At 38.4% G+C, this 15,478-nt stretch overlaps 1 protein-coding gene across 1 annotated transcript; it reads right to left on the bottom strand.

Annotated features, from left to right (window-relative positions):
* Positions 1 to 13,936: 13,936 nt before the first annotated feature.
* On the bottom strand, positions 13,937 to 15,362 carry LOC121727469. Its single transcript, XM_042115346.1, has 2 exons — positions 14,188 to 15,362; positions 13,937 to 13,978 (listed from the first exon to the last, which is right to left on the bottom strand). Exons 1-2 carry the CDS (start codon positions 15,269 to 15,271, stop codon positions 13,953 to 13,955), a joined length of 1,110 nt encoding a protein of 369 aa, XP_041971280.1. The 5' UTR covers positions 15,272 to 15,362; the 3' UTR covers positions 13,937 to 13,952.
* Positions 15,363 to 15,478: the final 116 nt, after the last annotated feature.

Below are 15,478 nucleotides of genomic sequence, written 5' to 3'. Positions count from 1 at the left end.
GAGTATAATTCGTATGCATAGGCTTGTCACTCAAAAATCTGTCATTTTTCCTAGTGTGTGTGTTGTAGTGTGTGTAATGTTTTATTTGTTAAAAAAATGTATGATAAAAGCATAATTTCAAAATAATATTAGCTCGATGCACTCCTTCACCATATAAACTAAACCTGTGCAAAATTTCATTCACCTACGTTTCCCCATTTTTCGTCAAAAGGTAGGTATACAAAGTTTTTGGCTCACGTATTAATATATAGATAATTCAATTTTTTTTACTCTCAATCTCATTAACTGTAGCTTTAATAAAATAAACGCAACATACATCTGTCAAATTCTGTGGACAAAGTTAAGTTAACCTTAACAATAACCATATCTTTGACCATAACTGTAACTATAACCACGCCGCTGGTGCAACCCACCCTAATTCATAATGACACCTAGGTAGGAGGTCTGGACTCTGGAGGTAGTAGGTACTCAATATATCTCTAACAATTCCAACATACACTTGAATTATGCCAAAACTCAGCCTATGCAAGTATATATTTTTTCTCATACTAACTACATTCTTTGAGCGGCTTCTTCAGAGCTATTATCTCATTATGAGGAGACAAAGGTAGGTTCCGTTAAATCAATGAGGATGTGATCGCCCTAATTTATTTCTGAGCGTTTCTTCTAGTAAATAGTTTATCCATTGTTTATCCAGCTACCTGGATAAACTGGACGTAGTTAAGCAGAAAGGACTCAACCCACAAAATGGGCAAAATTGAGTTAAGTATGCCATCGAACTGCTGAGGGTCGAATCTATCATGTAGTGAAAACCCCATTTTTAAAATATACACGGAAACTACTTTTTTTACCCCCCCCGACTCAACCCACAGTATGAAGAGAACTCTAAATAAATTAGCTGAACGAACTCAGTCCACTTGAGTTGTTTCTGTGTAATGGTATTTCTAGGAGTATTGCCTTAAAGTTGATTAATCAGAATGGACTCAAACCGTTTGGATCATTTCTAAATATTTAGATTCGATTGGAAATGTCATTCTATCAAATAACTAAAACGACTCAAACAGGTTCAATACTTAACAGCCACCCAAATCTCAAAACAATTACTTTCAAATATTTAGAGTCCGGTCATTCTTTTTTGCCAAATGACACTGATTTTAGTAAAATTAAATGTGTACTTAAGCATCACGAGCGAATGTAGAAGAGTTTATTAAACTCATGAAAATCGCTAAAAAGAAAAACCGTTTCACGTTACGAGAATGACGACTCAAGATTTTATGAGTACAAATAAAATAGAAAAAAAAAATAGTGAACCGCAAAATATGTACAAACAAAGATAAAGTGAATTGGCTTAAAACTAAAAATATTTTATTAAAAAAAGAAGAACTATTTTTAATAACAATGATATCAGAAACTGGAGATAGTCAAAAGCTAGATTTGACGAAAAAAAACAAGGGTGCTATAATGCACTTTGCCGAAGAAGATTTTGAAATTCTTTGGCCCCATGGTAAACTAATTCCTCAGGCAAAACTTGACGACCTCCAATCAATGTTCAGTTTAAAACCTGAAGATAGCCATGCATTCTATAGTAATCTCAAGGGACACACCAATATCAAAGAGGATGTTGATGGTTATGGACCCACCCTCGATTTTGACTTAGACGATGACGCAAATAATTAATTTGCGCGCAATAAATTGAAGACGTGAGTGGAAAAATCGAACAAGTAACATTTCGTAACATACGGACAATACCTCATTTTTTCCCTAATTATTTTATTAAAACTTGTAACTTATCTACTTCATATCCTAGCTAATATATCTGGCTACACATATACTTCATAGTTTTTCTATTTCAAATAATTTTTCCGGCCCTAATGCCTTCATTTAAGCAAAAAAACGGGAAGTTTTTTCATGTTACCTTATTCTTTCACTCACGTCTTGAATTCTTGCGTGGTTTTTAATGTTTTTTAATTTTAATAAGGTTTCTTTTGTGTGTGTTTAAAAGTTTAATTATCAAGGTTGATAAATACATAACTTTTTATTAATTTAACTTTTTTTATTTTCTTTTATCACTTATTTTTCAGTCGAAGGGTACTTATGAGTCCTTTCTGAGAAATAAATAACTAATACCTGTCCCTACAAAGTTGAGAATATTAGTAAGGACTCAACCCACATTTCACTTAATATCTTGAAATTTATTGCAAAATATACAAAAAATAATTGACAGACCAATAAAGTGTGAACCATTCTTTAAATTAAGCAATAACTTTTTTTGTTAATGTAACTTTTTGATAAAGAAATTCAAGCTGAAACTTCAAACGCCAATATCTCAAAAGTGACTTTGTGTGGGTTGAGTCCTTTCAGCTTAACTACGTCCAACTACACTACACTACTTACGCCGGTTCTTCTCGCCGGGTTAGTTCCCGAACCGGTGGTAGGCATCATGTAGACGTTCAGAGAATATTTGCAAAAATTTATTCTGAATAAAAAGTTTGAGTTTGAGTTTTGAGTTTACATAATTATTTACCAACGGATTAGAGTCAGCGACTGATCAAGAGTTCTGACCGCCCTAGGCTAATCATGAGGACGCGCCCCCGCTAGGTGTGTTTAATGACCTAAAAAGTAGTAAGTAACTGTGTAGAGTAGTAGTGTGAAAATTTTAACCTGGTTTATCTAGGTATATTAATATTAATCTATACTTAATATTATAAAGCGGAAGAGTTTGTGAGTTTCCTAATTAAAGCCAGAAAAAAAATTGGGGTGCTACATATCTCACGTACATAATATACTAAATACTCTGATCAACAAGTGCCATTTTCGTCACATTACATTCACACATTACATTACATTCGCCAAAACATACTTAAAGGAAAAAATACAAATTAGGTTAAGAACTGATATTTGTTGTATTCAAATCAGGTAAGCATTTTCCAAACATTGGTCGTAGCATGCGTCTTTTACTCTGGTTAACAAGTGCCATTTTCGTCAAAACCTGATCTCATGCGCCGAAAATTATGATTTTGGTCTCATTCGATTTGGAATACCATCTAGAACATTCTATCAAAATTACAAGAGGGGCTGAAAAAAAAATGCAAAAGTTATAAACAATTACGTAAACATAAAAAGAAGGGTTTGGGTTTTTTTTAATATTTCGAAAACTATTTGAGATAATCAAAATTTGAAAACAGATCCTTAAAGAGCAGGAAATTTCCTAAAAAATTCTCAGATTTTGGAACCTTATCAACAATCCTTATAGCTTTAATTGAGCGACGAAAGCAACGGTAAAAACGCGTGGTTCTGGTTTCGCGTGATTTGCCTCAATCTGCCACGTGAACTAAAAAAAATATTTTAACTGATTAAATATTAATATTAAGAAATAAAAAAATTTGGGCACTAAGTAGACATATCAATAAACAATAATCCGTCAACAACAACTGAATACAACAAATATCAGTTCTTAACCTAATTTGTATTTTTTCCTTTAAGTATGTTTTGGCGAATGTAATCAATAAAAAAATAAAAAATAAAAATTATTGTGTTAAAACCTAACCAAAAGAAATAAAATACAGATTTTCTTCGAAATATACGCGAAAAGTTTGTGCTACATTTTCGGAAAAGTTAATAAAGTAAGAGCAAAAAAAAATTACGCATTAACAAACAGCTGAAGTCTTTCTAAAGCCTAAGAAATAATTTTGAACTTCCTATTTAACACAAAAAAAAATAGGAACGCCATTTATCAGGTACTTACTGCCGAAGCTTGGTACTACTAATATAATATATTCTATGCCGAAGCACACAACAAACATATTCGGATTTCGGAGGCATGCTCATCTAGTCTATTGTCTAATAAATTTTTAATTCTAAATTATATATTTATTCCACTTATATTTTATTAAATATTAATATTATTATCAAATATTAAAGTACACATAAAACTAAGGATTGTGTAAAAGAATCAAGTACGGTCTACCTGTTGCTATTATTGATATACTTAGAGCAAAAAAGGACAAAAAAATCACGTTTGGTATATGTATCGTATGTACATTCATATGCATGTAGTAAAAAACGGTTCTTTCAATATTACAAACAGACACTCCAATTTTATTTATATGTATAGATATTAATTGAATATTAATTTTATTTTGTTTTTTTTTTATTTGTTGTTATAACGGCAACATATATATACACAATCTGTGAAAATTTCAACTCTCTAGCTATTACCGTTCTTGAGTCCTGGAGACATAGAGTCTACAGACAGACAGACGGACATACGGACAGACGGACAGACAACGAAATCTTAGTAATAGGGTCCCGTTTTTACACTTTGTACGGAACCCTAAAAATGATAATATATTTTATTATTTTGCTAGATAACTGAACTGAAAGAAATGCAGGTTTTTTTTTTAAATTTTAAAATGTATTAGTGTACTGTGTAACTGAAGTGGTAAGTAAGTATAGAATAATTTAAAAATTAAAAGCACAACTTTTTAATAGGTAAACTTTTTTATTTATGTTATCAGCTACACATTCCCTTTTTTCTTTTCAATTTTCATCCACTATTACGGAAATCGGAGGTTTGATTTTTACGCTCGACTCTAGGCACTCCACAGGCCACTAACTAGTTTATTCACAAATCGCGCGACAAGCTTTTATTATCATGCAAATTGTATATAATCTAATATTTTTAAGGAGAAATTTATTTTTTTCTTTATAGAGTATTTAAATAAAAGCTTCTTTTCAAAAAGTTTTTTTGATTATAATTTTTAATACTTATCTATATTCTAAATTGTAACAATACCTAAGCACGTAGTTATCTCTTACGTATGTATTATCTTTAAAGTCATTGATTTTGAGCTTCTGTGATCTAGCCAGAAGATTAAAATAATATTAATATGCTGGATAAGATTATTTATCAACAGAATAACAATTACTTACAATGTAATCGTAGATATCCATTGAAAGAAATGACTGATTTATCTATACTAATCTATATCTATACTTTACTAGCTGTCCCGGCAAACGTTGCTTTGCCATTAATATAAAGTATCTACCTATTTCGCCCATATTATTTTATTGAAGTGACTAAATAAGTATGTTACCATGGCAACGTCCATCGCTATTCCGTCGCACAAACAATGGTCGCCGACCGCCGTCAGTCGAGTGGTATTAATTTACTAATATTTATTCAAAACAATTATAAAGCGATATCGAGGAAGGCTATAGGCTATATTTTATCACGATAATACTAATAGGAGCGAAGAAATGGAGGAAAGTGTGGAAAAAACGGGGGGAAATTATTTGAAAGGGCTTATTTGAACGCGCTAATCTCAAAAAATCGCCACGCTTATATTTTTTTATAAGACAAATAATTATACTTACTTCTAGTTTTATACTAAACACTTGATAATATTCAATACCACAGTCTATACTCTCTATAGATACTATATTTTTCCTTTGTGTTTCAGCTTCCAGTGGATTAACTATTAGTAGTAGTAGACTTAGTTGAAACAAAGTTACTATCATGTCTGGTTGTGACTTGTGACAAAGCGACTTAAGTAGATAATTATTTCGATATTTAAAAAGTCATAATCTATATCCTATCTATATCTAAAGACATTGATATAAAGATAGCTCTTTATCTGTGGACAATAAAATTACATAATTAAAAATATTTGTGAACCTACATAATTGTCACAAAAATAGGTAAAACTAATTTCTAATACTTATTTCAAAAACATAAATGTACGGGTCTGTACACCTGTGTAAGGTGTACAGACCCATACCTGATATAAGAAGAAGTGATATAAGATTAATGATACGAGTATAAGAATAAGTGCTATAAGTATAAGTGATATAAGATTAAGTGCTATAAGTATAAGTGCTATAAGATTAAGTGCTCGCGTATTATAGCAGACACATTTTATATACAGAAAGATAATGATGAGTTTAGCAAAAATTAAAACTTTACGAAATCGTTTAAATATTGAGATATTTACAAAATTGATAAACTAATTATTATGCTGACCTAGGAATGTGCGATGCTTGCATCGTACATATTCCCGGCCGCGAGATGAAGATAAAACAGAAAAAAAAAAACATTTTGAAAAATTAAATTAAGTGAGATCAAATTTAAATGAAATTAAATTAAATACGATCAAATTCAAATGCTGTAGGGACGTTAACTGTAGCGTAGTGGCTTGTTGTATCCCGCTTGGTTCCTTGGTGATGCCGATGCTGATGAGATGAATGCCGTTGCTCGGGAGCGCGAGACCCACATGGCTGAGGCTCGCTGGATGATTGTAGGGGCGGTGTCGGCTGCCTGCTCTGTGCAGCTTCCCGCCCGAGGTGCAGCGGGGGAGGCGCGATCAACGCGCCGTCACGACGACGTTTCAAGCAGCGTCGTATGGAGAATGCTGCTATCACGACTAATATAGCCGCGACCACATAAATACCGACGTAATGATGGAAGTCATGATAGGATAATTGATCCACGAAGACACCGTCGGATTTCATCCGCTCTATTTGCTTCTTTATACAAGCTTGTCGTTTGGCTTGTACTCTTCTACATCTTCTTTGTTCGGAATAGATAAATTAAAAACCTTGTTGATTGTAGGAATTTCGTAAAGTGGTACGTCTGCTTGAATCATTAAGTCGCTTGATGGTGCTTTTTGGGAGTACAGAGTAAAGGAGTCCCCCTTGACGACCCAGTTTTTTCCTATATTGAGTATTCCAGCTCCCTGAAGTTGTTCTACTTTTAATTCCGCGTCGCATATGATTTTTGTTGTACATTGATCACAACAAAAAAATGAGTATGTATTTCCCACACTTAATTGATTCCAGCTGTTTTCACAGACTGCGGTGTCAGCTTTACACTTGTTCGTAATGTGATCCATAACACACAGGTCAGTGTCTGCCTTCAATTGATATATGGAACCTTTTAGCTGACAAATGAATGACTTAATGTCGAACGTCACACATTCGTGTGTCGTCACTGGAACGTATGATTCCTTCTGTATATTAATGGCGATGTGAGTTGATATCGGAGTGATGCTGATGATGTTTCTTCCCTCTTGATGTGGAATTGGTACCAGGTGAAATAGTTCGTAAATGTCTCTATTTACCAATGGTATTTTAATTTCAAAGATAATAAATTGCTTATTCAGTCTTGTGCGCACCTTCATTATTTGATATTTTATCGAAGTAAATTCCTTGATTGTTATTGAAATATTATGATATGTTGTGCTTGCGTTCCCAGCTGATATTTGCTTTCGTTATTCTGCCGCCAACTCGAAGCATTCCATCTTGGTCCAGAAAAGGTTGAAGGCTGAGTATTCTACTTTTCGAACTTAAATTTTGATTATTTTTAAGTTTCTTGATTTCATCCGAAAAGTCGATGTCTTGTTGATATTTAATAATTATATTTCTTGCAGCATGTAACTCACTTGTAGTGAGGTAAGTAGGTTTTTGCTGACGCCGCGGCCCTCCAGCACTAGAGTCACTGCCCCCGGAGCAGCTACCGGACATCCTGTCAGCACTCTTTCCAGCTGCGGCTAGCTCGGAGCTGCTAGAAGATGTAGGGCCGGCCACAAATGAAGAAGTGCCACCCGTCACTGAGAGCGAGATGGACGCCGCCATCCTCAAACTGAAAGAGCGTAAGACCGCCCCGGGTCCGGACGGGATTCCCGGCGCAGTTTGGGTGAGGTCCATGGGCCCGCTCAAAGAGAGGATGAGGAAGCTCTTTAGTGCGTGTATGGAGCAGGCGGAGTTCCCTCAATGCTGGAAGGAGGGTAAGCTGGTTTTATTGAGGAAGGAAGGCCGCCCTGTCGACTCCCCTTCGGCCTACAGGCCTATCGTTCTCTTGGACGAAGCCGGAAAACTGCTTGAGAGAGTGATTGCGACTAGAGTCATTAAGCACTTGGAGGGAGAGGGGCCAAACCTCTCTGATGCACAGTATGGCTTCCGATCCCAACGCTCGACAATAGACGCAATCCTCCAGGTCAAGAAGTACGCGGAGGAGCAAATGGCAAATGGCGGAGTGGTGTTGGCAGTGTCCTTTGACATCGCCAATGCTTTTAACACACTGCCCTTCCAATCAATCGAAGAGGGCCTCCGCTATCACAATGTGCCATGGTACATCCGGAAGATCATCAGAGGGTACCTTAGAGGTCGTGTGATAGCGTGTGTAGGTAGAGACGGCGTCGTAATCCGGATCGTGACGGAGTGCGGTGTTCCACAGGGGTCCGTTCTTGGCCCTCTCCTGTGGAACATCGGGTTTGATCGCCTTCTGCGTGCGGCACTTCTCCGAGGGCTCAGGCTCGTCTGCTACGCCGACGACACTTTCATGCTGGCTCAAGGAGACACGTATGAAGAAGCCATACGTCTGGCGAGAGTCGGAGCGGCACTGGTGGTGGCGCGCATAGAAGCGTTAGGGGTCCGAGTTGCGCTGCACAAAACGGAGGCCATCTTCTTTCATGGGCCTAGAAGGCGCCCTCCTGCCAACTTGTTCCTTCCTATTGGAGATGTACAGGTCCCTATTGGCGCGGAGTTGAAGTACCTGGGTCTGGTGTTGGACTCTAGGTGGTCCTTCACCGCTCACTTCCGCCGATTGGTGCCCCGATTGAAGAAGACGGCCGCGGCCCTTGGACGACTCCTGCCCAACTTAAGGGGTCCTGGGTCAACTTGTCGGCGGCTCTATACGGGGGTCCTTCAGTCCATGGCCCTGTATGGAGCTCCCGTCTGGGCGGACCACCTTAACACCCAGAGTAAGGCGTTACTAAGAAGTCCTCAGCGACTGATGGCGCTGCGGATCATACGCGGATATCGCACAATATCCTACGAAGCAGCGGTAATCCTCGCCAGAACCCCGCCTTGGGACCTGGAGGCGCGCGTTCTGAGTGAAATCTATTATCGCACGGCGGAGGTCAAGGAGAGGGGGGACCGAGTATCCCCTGAACTGACCGCTCGGTGGAGGCGTCAGGCGCGCATAATTATAATGCGTGCCTGGGAGGACCGGATGGCAACACCAACGGCTGGACGCGCAGTGGTGGCAGCGTTTCGCCCGCACCTGCGGACGTGGGTAACGCACTGCAAAGGCGTCCTCACCTTCCGTATGGTGCAGATGTTGACCGGGCACGGGTGCTTTGGCCATTACCTGCACCGTATGGCTAGGAGAGAACCGACGACGCAGTGCCACCACTGCGATCACGGAGATGACACAGCGCAGCACACGCTCGAGGACTGCCCGGCATGGGCAGAACAACGAGCGGTGCTCTGCGCTACCACCGGAATTGACCTAAGCCTCCCGGCCATAGTGACGGCTATGGTTCGGTCGAGCGAAGGATTTGACGCAATAGCCAACTTCTGCGAGGCCGTCATCTCGCAGAAAGAGGCTGCCGAACGAGAAAGAGAAGCGGACGTGGCCGCGGATCCCGTTCGAAGACGGCGCGGAGGGCGCAGACGCGCCATTCATGAGCGCCAGCTCCCGCCGTAATCAGGGCTAGGGCGGCGGATTGGGGAATCCGTTGCCCATTGCACGAGCTCTGCCCGGCAGAAGAGCGCCCGGTGCCTCGGGCTGCTCCCGGGAGGCTCAGCAGAGCTTAATAGCTTGCTGCGGAGGAGTCTGACCATTCCCCCGGGCCGCTGGGGATGCGTAACGCATTTCCCATCGTTAAAAAAAAAAAAAGGTTTTTGCTGACGCCGGGGCCGTAACCGGAGCATCCAAGCAATGACCCGAGTGGTGCGTGCTAAGCAACTTGTTCGAGTCAATAACTCGTTGATTGTATTGTCTGAAACAAGTGTTGCCGCCTGACATTGCTTTGATATTTTAATATCTTCCTTTGTTTCAAACTGGATTTTTTCTTGCAGTGGTCCGAATGATGATAGCCATGTTGGGCCTTCCCACCACAAGGAAAAACTCTTCATGATTTGTGATTGTTGATTGATAAATGATTCCATATTGATTGATTAAAATTTCAAGCTTGATTTGATAAAAATGATAATGATTGTGTACCTTTGTAAATTTGATAATGATAGAAATTCCAACGTTGGTGATAAATGATATTGATAAATCTTGATTGATTGTGTCGACGTCTTGCTTGATCCTTATATGATTGGTACTCTTGATTGATTGTGTCGACGTCTTGCTTGATGCTTGATTCCTTCGGAAGCAGATGATTTCCAAAAGGCTGATGACGCGGTTCCGTGCTCTATGCGATATGATGCGCCTTCTCAATCTAGTCGGTGAGACCCGCTTGTGGGAGGCCGACCAGACCGATTCGCTACCGCACAAAACCCAAAACCACTTACTTGTTTTACTCGAAGGACCACAAAGATGCACGGGTCTGTACACCTGTGTAAGGTGTACAGACCCGTACCTGATACGTAATGATATAAGAGTTAGTGATTTAAGAATAAGTGCTATAAGATTAAGTGCTCGCGTATTATAGCAGACACATTTTATATACACAAAGATAATGATGAGTATAGCAAAAATTAAAACTTTACGAAATCGTTTAAATATTGAGATATTTACAAAATTGATAAACTAATTATCCATAGGTCGCTGGTTCAGATCCGGCTCGAAGGACCACAAAGATGTACGGGTCTGTACACCTGTGTAAGGTGTACAGACCCATACCTGATATAAGAAGAAGTGATATAAGATTAATGATATAAGAATAAGTGCTATAAGTATAAGTGATATAAGATTAAGTGCTATAAGATTAAGTGCTCGCGTATTATAGCAGACACATTTTATATACACAAAGATAATGATGAGTATAGCAAAAATTAAAACTTTACGAAATCGTTTAAATATTGAGATATTTACAAAATTTATAAACTAATTATTATGCTGACCTAGGAATGTGCGATGCTTGCATCGTACAATAAAAGTAATATTACTTATCGTCAAGTTTTAAGGTTTGCCGAATGCCGACATACTCAAACAAAATCGAGTGCAGATTAACTACGTCGAAATATACCTACATAATTATCGTGTGTGTAACATGCAATATAGGCGAATTGTGCTTAAGATGACATACTTTTTGTTTGGTAGGTTTGAAGGTAAATATTTAGGGAGTGCCTCCGCTGCCGGCGCCGGCTTCCAAAAATATCAGTAACTACTAACTACGTTCCGCGCGGCGTAAATTTGATGTTTCACAGACAAATTAGTTAATAAAAAATAGCCTATGGGCTATAATCCTTCACGTGGTCTATTTCTTATCTGTGCTAAATAACAGAAAAATTGCTCCAGTAGTTCGTGAGATAAGTCCTTTCAAATAATTTCCCCCGTTTTTTTCACATTTTCCTTTATTTCTTCGTTCCTATTAGTCTTAGCGTGATAAAATATAGCATATAGCCTTCCTCAATAAATGGGCTATCTAACATTGAAATAATTTTTCAAATCGGACCAGTAGTTCCTGAGATTAGCGCGTTCAAATAAGCCTTTTCAAATAATTTCCCCCCGTTTTTTCCACATTTTCCTCTATTTCTTCGCTCCTATTAGTCTTAGCGGGATAAAATATAGCCTATAGCCTTCCTCTATAAATGGGCTATCTTACACTGAAAGAATTTTTCAAATTGGACCAGTAGTTCCTGAGATTATCGTGTTCAAACAAACAAACAAACAAACTCTTCAGAATTATAATATTACAGTATAGAATATGGCAACCGGTGCGGGCGGTAAGTATACTGCCGGCAGCCGAGATATAAAACGGTTGTCGGCGCCGGCACTCAAAATGGGAACCGGTGAAAATGCGTAAAACACCCAGCGCTTTTCCAGTGCCGGTAAACAAATTTTAAAAATAAATAATTATAATCTGAAATACAGTTCGACAAGGCTTTAATTGAATGTGTCAATGTCAGTCAATGTGCGCTGCTGGTTTACCAGCAGCGCGACCAGGAACTACTGGTCCGATTTGAAAACGTCATTTTTGACAGTTCTCCTTTAGGAGAACTGTCAAAAATGACGTTTTTGTATGATAGAAGCGTTAGTTCCTTTTCTCGCCACGTTCATAAATAGCCTTGTCGAACTCTATTCGACTTCTTAACCGACTTCCAAATGTGGAGATTGAATCAATGTTCGGCTGTGGACATTTTAGTTTTTTGTGATTCATTTTCATCTGCCTTAGCTTTACAATCAAAAAGTAAGATTTTGATTAAGGGGGATATTAGATTATCATATATATTGGATCCGAGATCATTGAGTCAATGATATTGGATAATGTAATATAGATATGTATAAAAATTAAAAAAAAAAAAACACCTCACGTAATTTGTGGACGCAACTTAACATGTAGCAACATAGAAGTAATTAACTAAGTTACTTTATTGCCTAAAATAATAAGGACTTGCGGTAAAGAAAATATATAAGGGGACAATTAAAAATTATTTATCGTTATTGCTTTTGTTTATTATTTAAATATTCAATGATCTTAAATATCACAATCGTTGTGCATGTGTTATCAATTATATCATAATTTGTTACAGAAAATCACAATTCATTATAGTTTAATATTGACATCTTAAAAATACAATGTTATCACTACTATCTAATTACAATAGGTAGATGTCCTAACTTCCGCACTCAGAGACGAATATTAATTACTTAACATACCTACTACTACAGTGTACTCGGCGAAACGAGGCGGTAGCGGTCATTGACTTTTCAATCCAGGCGCTATATAAAAAACCGGCCAAGTGCGAGTCGGACTCGCGCACCGAGGGTTCCGTACAAAGATCTAAGTATTTGATATGAATTTCAACTTGATAGCTCTACGCGTTCATGAGGAAAAAAGTAATAAGTTTATATTTATTAAAAAATATATATTTTGTAATGTAACTAAAAATTTAAGGTTTTCGGAATTTTTCCTTTATGTGTGCTATAAAACGTTGCTTCATGCCAAATTTCAAGATTCTAGGTCGACTGGAAGTACCCTTTAGGTTTTGATTCCTTGAGTACTTGCGAGTTTCAAAATATGCAGCTTAAATTGCTGTTTCTTTTGATTGCGTTGACATAGAAGTTTGATTTTGTTACAGCTTAAAGGTATTATAGACCTGAGTATTTGGTATGAATTTCAATTTAATACCTCTACGCGTTTATGAGGAAATGGGTAGTAAGTTTAAAATTATTAAAAAAAAATATATTATGTGATGTAACTAAAAATTTATGGTTTTCGTAATTTTTCCTTTATCTATGCTATAAGACGTTGCTTCGTACCAAATTTCAAGATTCTGAGTTCACGGGAAGCACCCTGTAGGTTTTGATTCCCTTGCAAGTGTCGAAAATTTGCGGCATAAACGGCTGTATCTTTTGATTGCGTTGGCTTAGAAGTTTGATTTTTTCACAGCTTCAAGGGACAGTAGACCTGAGTAATTGATATAAATTTCAGCTTCATACCTCCACGCGTTCCTGAGAAAAAGGGTCTTGACAGACGGACGGACGGACAGACGGACAACAAAGTGATCCTATAAGGGTTCCGTTTTTTCCTTTTGAGGTACGGAACCCTAAAAATGCTCGCACTGTATAAGAATATTTAAGAATAAAATTGACCTAAATTACAGATTCATCGGAAAACCTCTTGGTAAGCCTCCTTTTACTATGCCCGAACCGAGTGTATGTCGTCTATTTGCTCGGTCGATTGCAGGCAGCATCGCAATGATTCCGAGGCTGCCGCGCTCGTTCGTGAGGCGCATCCACACTGAGGGAGATATGTGCCGCGCGAGGAGAATGCCTCACTCCTCCCTCTGTGTGGATGCGCCTCACGAACGAGCGCGGCAGCCTCGGAATCGCGGTTTATTTAGAAAATTACAAGTTTTTTACAGGGAGTCTTCTTCTTCTTCTTTTAAAAATGGCCGCCTCGGTGAGTTGCCAATGTCAGAGTGGCTTAAAGGACTTTGCTCTATGTAGCGAAGGTCTGGTGAAGTAACAAGACGTGTACGGTTACAAAACAAAATTACATATTTACAGGAGTTGATTGACCTAAAACAAACACAAACACAAATGTCAGTAGAGACATCACAATCTTATATTGTTATCACGAATATATGTACACAAAATCTCAATAAAGGGGGTATTTACATAAGATAAAACCGATTTAAAATTTATAGGGCGAGGAATGGAATTGGGAAGACAGTCATATAAGGACGATTGGTTTCTAGGACAAGAAAAGAAGATGTGATCTAAGGTACCCTCATCTAGACCACATTCGCAGAGAGAATGATCCTTGACCCTAATTTTAGCAAGGAACACTGGTGAGCAACAATGACCAAGTCTAACACGGCAGATTGTCGAGCATATTGGTTTGCTACACTGTGAATATCTAAAGAACCATGGTCTTACTGGTACACTACTTTGAATATCATGGTAGTGCTTGCCTTTGATGGTACTTGAGCCGTCCCATAGTGTATTCCATTTGCTAGAAAGTTGAGATTTTGCAAGTGGAATTAAGTCCTGACAATAGAGTTGGTATTGACTGAGTCCACCTGATGTTATAGCGGCTTTAGCATAAGCATCCACACTCTCATTACCAGTAATTCCACTGTGGCCAGGTATCCATGCTAACACAACATGGATACTACGGACACGACACCTAAGGAGAAGCTGTCTTATCTTAAGGATTAAAGGAAATCTAGACTTTGAGCGGAACTGGTTAGCAGATATACCCTCCAAAACGCTCCTGGAGTCCGAAAGTATAAGCGATTTACTAAGATCGTGAGACTCAATAAACGAGATGGCCTCAAATATAGCAAGGGCCTCTCCTGTAAATACAGAGGAGTGAGGAGGCAATTTAAAATTTAGAATCACATTTACTCTCGGAATCCAGACAGCTGCACCCACACAACCATCCACCGAAAGTCTAGATGCATCCGTAAAGATAAGCATCCAATCCCTATAGTGCTCATTTATATGCTGATTAAATTGAGTATTTGCTAGAGAGGAACCTTTATCGATAGGGAAGTTAAGGATGATGTTAGGAGAGAATGTCAGTGCTTCGTAAGGGGTGGAAAATAGAGGGTTGAGTCTGCACTGGACAATAGGACAAGGAAGTTGGGTTATCTTAAGGTAACTGATCAGGAGACAAGGGAGATCTTTATGCCGCCAATACGCAGATGTTGACGTCAACTGGGATAATTTGTGTAGTTTGTCTAACAGCGGGTGTGAAGAATTCTGGAATGCCTTAGATAAAAACCTATCCGCAAGATACTGCCGTCGGATGTTTAAAGGCGGATCGACACATTCAACTTGTAGGGCATTGATTGGAGAAGATTTCATTGCCCCAAGTATGATCCTAAGAGATTTTGCCTGAATTTTGTCCAGATCCTTTAATGGAATCTTATGACAAGGTTCCAATAAAAAGGATCCATAATGGCTGCGGATAAGAGCATTGTAAAGCAATTTTTGGGTATATGGGTGAGAGCCCCACCATACACCACTAACCGATCTTAAAACATTAATATTCTTCTAACACTTTTTGACAAT

This window comes from Aricia agestis, chromosome 5 (assembly GCF_905147365.1).
Source record: "Aricia agestis chromosome 5, ilAriAges1.1, whole genome shotgun sequence".
Lineage (NCBI taxonomy): Eukaryota > Metazoa > Arthropoda > Insecta > Lepidoptera > Lycaenidae > Aricia > Aricia agestis.
Note: the sequence above shows the minus strand (reverse complement) of the source record. Positions and strands in the feature narration are given on the sequence as shown.

Bases quoted from the DNA above. Each gene is read 5' to 3' on its own strand.
- LOC121727469 (XM_042115346.1), bottom strand. From the start codon at position 15,271: ATGAAATCTTCTCCAATCAATGCCCTACAAGTTGAATGTGTCGATCCG. The intron at 13,979-14,187 runs GTACCTTAGATC...TGTTTGTTTTAG, and splicing joins CGAATGTGGTCTAGATGAGG to GTCAATCAACTCCTGTAAAT.